The following is a 3,872-nucleotide window of genomic DNA, read 5'->3' as shown; positions in this document are numbered from 1 at the left end:
CATCGAACCCCTCCAGTACCAGGCTTCAAAACGAGCCAGTGCGTAACCCTAACCCCAAGCAAAACGGTGATCCGCATGCAACGTTACTTTTTAAGCAAGAGAAAAAAGAAACCCAAAACCAAAATGAACACGAACTTTCTCTCCCCTCTCTCCCCTCGCTCTCTTGCTCTCCCCCCTCTCTATTTTTTGGAACTCTCCTCTTTTATTTTCTCTCGCACTATACAAGATCTTTCGACAAAACAAGCGACAAGGAGACAATGTCAATAAGTGTTGTTGTGGGTGGCTGAACGGAGAGAGATGCCGCGCCGTGCCGGCCTTCAAGGAGCAGTGGGCGATGGAGGAGGCCGTGTGCTCGGTGGCAGATGACGGGGAGCTCTGCATGCTGATATGAGCTACCCGTCGGAGGCCGTCGGACTGCGAGAAGGGCTGCGTGCAGAACGAGAGAGAGCGAGAGAGAGAGAGCGAGAGAGTGAGCGAGAGAGTGAACGAGAGGTGGGGGTTTACATAAAGCAAAGTTAAAAAAAAAATTACTAAATGATGAACGAAGCAAAGTGCCGACTACACCGAGCATCTTCTTGTTTCCACTGATCGTAAAAAAAGAGAGAGATGCCGCAGCAGCAGCAGGCCGTTTCGCTGGCCACCTGCATGGCAGACAACCGCCTAGTCCAGGGGTCGGCAACCTACGGCTCCGGAGCCGCATGCGGCTCTTTACGGGCTGCTTCTTGACAATATGTACGTATGTACAGTATGTACTCAGATGCATTGCGGCTCTTGAAATACTGAATTTTGTACCGAATTGGAAAGAAATGGCTCTTCTTGTTATTTTGGTTGCCGACCCCTGGCCTAGTCCCTCTCCTCGGCAATCGTCAGGCGGACACCCTTGCCACGCGGCAGAGACACCCACGGCTTCTGGCCCTTGCCGACGACGAAGATGTTTCCCGGTCGGGTGGCGAACGCGTTCGCGTCCTTGACGTGCGCCACATCGAACGAACCCAAGTGGCGCTCGCGTTTCGCGAACACGCCAATACGCCCCAAGTTGGCGCCGCCGGTCACCATGCACAGGTTTCCGGCGTCAAACTTGATGAAGTCCGTGATTTTGCCATCCTCCAGGGTCGAGCTGCGCGGTGTCGTTGACCTTGATGAGGGGGTCAGGGTAGCGAATGGTTGTGAGCGTCGTACCTCACCAGGAAGGGGACCCCTTTCGTTCCCACGCGAAACCTTCTTCACTTTGCACAGCTCTTATTATTGGCCTCCTCTGCTGGCGAAGCGACCCTTCTCCTCTCTCTCCTCTCGATCTCTCCCCTCTCTCCTCTTTTTAAAAAAATGTTTTACATCGTTTATTCACGCAGTCATATGCAGAAGAGCTACCGATAAATAAATATTAACTCCAACACATCCAATGTTTCCAATTTCAGACACTTCATTTCTCGGGTTCCTCTTCAAATTCAGGCTCTTTGAATGTCAGCTCAGAAACTCTCTCTCCCATTTCTCATGTCGGTGACGTGCACGGCTTCTTCGAACGCTGGGGAGCCGGAAAAGCCCTCTGAACCAGCGTGGACGGAACCCTCGTGTTCACCTTCTGAAGCGCTCGATCGTCGCCGTGGCGTGCACGATGACCACCACCACCACGTGACTTTTCTTTCGTGTTGTGCGCGGTGCTTATAGCGCCACAAGCGCTTGGATTTGTAGCGTTTATTTTCATTTGTTTGGTGACTTTGTGTATTTCATATCGAAATCGCCTCCAGTGCTGTTGCTGCTGGCGGCAATAACAGTTTTTTTAAAGTCTCTCGCTCTCCTCTTCTCGATCTCCCCTCTCTCTCTCTCCTCTCTCGCTCTCTTTGTTTACGATCAGAGGAAACAAGAAGATGCTCGGTGTAGTCGGCACTTTGCTTCGTTCATCATTTAGTTTTTTCTTTCAATGCTTTGCTTTATGTGCCCCCCCCCCCCCGTTTACTCCCCTCTCTCCCCCGTCTGACGATTGCTCACCGTCGGCCCCGAAATTCAAAAGAGCTCCTTGCTTTCAAATGCACGTGCTACGTTGGAGGGCCTTCAAAGGTTAAATGCCAAAAAAAAATCCCCAAACAAACAACCCGTGGCAATCCGTCGCGTCGGAGTCTCGGGTCAAACTCGGAGGGCATTGCTTAACAGCTGGACATATAAAGCAATCGCCGTCAAGTTCAAGGCATCTGAGCAATGATTATGTGGCTGGTCAATATGTATTGGCATCATGTGAAGCCAAGTTACGTTTGTTGTATTTTCTGTTAAGAGTCTTTAAATCTGTCCGTAACGTGAATGTAGTAAAAGAGGACACTATAGGACACCGGGTTAACTTTTAACTTGCAAACATTGCACGTGCAAGGAAATAAAGTTTGCACCGAAGTGCATCTGCAATGCGTGTTAAGAATACAATAATTATTATTTTTTGGCCCATTCTTTTTTTAGTACGGTAATATGAGGAATGTTGGCTGAGGCACCTGCAATTGGTTAGGGTTAGTTTTGTCATTTCACGCTGTGGATGTGCCGGGTGATTTTGCACGTGTCTACGTGACCTGCTCGTTGCACGCCTTGCACAGCCGCTCACACGACAGCACGCTCACTCGTCTGACAGCACGCTCACTCTTCTGACAGCACGCTTGCTCCTCCGACGGCTTAATTCTGTACAAGAGTTGGAACAATACTAAGATACAATAGTGCCCGTAAGAGTTTACACCAAAATGAAAAAAATACATATTTTCGTGAGCCTGTTTTGTCGTGACATGATATCAACGTAACATTGTTCCTGCTACTTTCCAAGACATTTGTCGCAGCAATGAGATGGTGAGCTCACTGGGCTTGAACCCCCTAGTTCGATCTACAGGCGCGGCAGTCGAACCAATGGGGGCAGCTTTCTTCTTGGTTCTTTCGGTAAAGTCACTTAGAAGGGAATTAATAAAATAATAAAATAAAACATTATACAATTATTCTCACGACGTTTCGGCCACAACGCAGACAGCTGTCCTCATGTGAAGAACAGGTCTGTCGGAAAGATAGACGCTGTCTTTGAGAATTATTTTATTATGTTTTATTTTTATTATTTTATTATTTCCCTTCTACGTGACTTTACCGAAAGAACCAAGAAGATGAATCCCTGCAGTCACGAAAGCTTTAAATCGAAATTCAATGGGGGCAGGTTTCTTAAATCCCCTCCGCCTCTGTCAACGCAGCAGTACAAATGGGCACACCAGTTAGTCGATTGGCAGATCACGTGTGGTCGGATAAAGTGTGGGTGACGTCCACCTCTTGACATGCGTCTCTGGCCAGCGTGGAAGAGGAGGCGACACATCCTCAGTAGATTTAAGGGGCCTTTCCAAAAGTGGCGTGAGCGAGCGCCTCTGGAAGTTGTTTGGTGTGCAAGCCACCACCGATTACATCGAGACGAGGAAGCAGGCAGGGTAAAAATCCCCAACTGGTGCCTTTGTGTAAAGATCTACACCGCAGAGAAATGCTTTATCTTGTGCGCGCACAAAGCGCCAATGGGCGTGCGAGACCCGCGTGCTGCCCCGGGGCGAGTGGAACGAGGAACGAAATTTCCGTGGCGCAATCTGCGGCGATTATCATCGTCGTCGTCGTCGCATGCTGCAGGCTCTAGGAGAACACTTTCACGTTTAAACAAAGATTCCACAATCCCCTCCCCCCCCCAAAGCAGATTGTTGGTGGGGCGAGTGCTGTTCGCGAGCACCTTTAAAGGTCGGCACGGCACATACACACGGGGGTGGGTGGCCAACACCACGGCCGGCCGCCTTTGTCTCCCCAGTGCTGATGCTTACAACACCACACCGGTAACTTATTTAAGGCTCAGGCGACCTAGGGGAGGCCTAGGACCAGTTTAAATA

At 49.8% G+C, this 3,872-nt stretch overlaps 1 protein-coding gene across 1 annotated transcript; it reads right to left on the bottom strand.

The window, feature by feature from the left end:
- Positions 1-843: 843 nt before the first annotated feature.
- Positions 844-3,597, bottom strand: LOC144720457 (small ribosomal subunit protein eS4-like). The gene is given in 5 exon segments (XM_078597259.1): positions 844-1,110; positions 1,112-1,165; positions 1,167-1,221; positions 2,545-2,677; positions 3,504-3,597. Coding segments are annotated over 5 exon segments (603 nt in total).
- Positions 3,598-3,872: the final 275 nt, after the last annotated feature.

This window comes from Lampetra planeri, chromosome 8 (genome assembly GCF_965212315.1).
Source record: "Lampetra planeri chromosome 8, kcLamPlan1.2.h2, whole genome shotgun sequence".
Lineage (NCBI taxonomy): Eukaryota > Metazoa > Chordata > Hyperoartia > Petromyzontiformes > Petromyzontidae > Lampetra > Lampetra planeri.
This window is presented reverse-complemented; position numbering and strand designations above follow the sequence as displayed.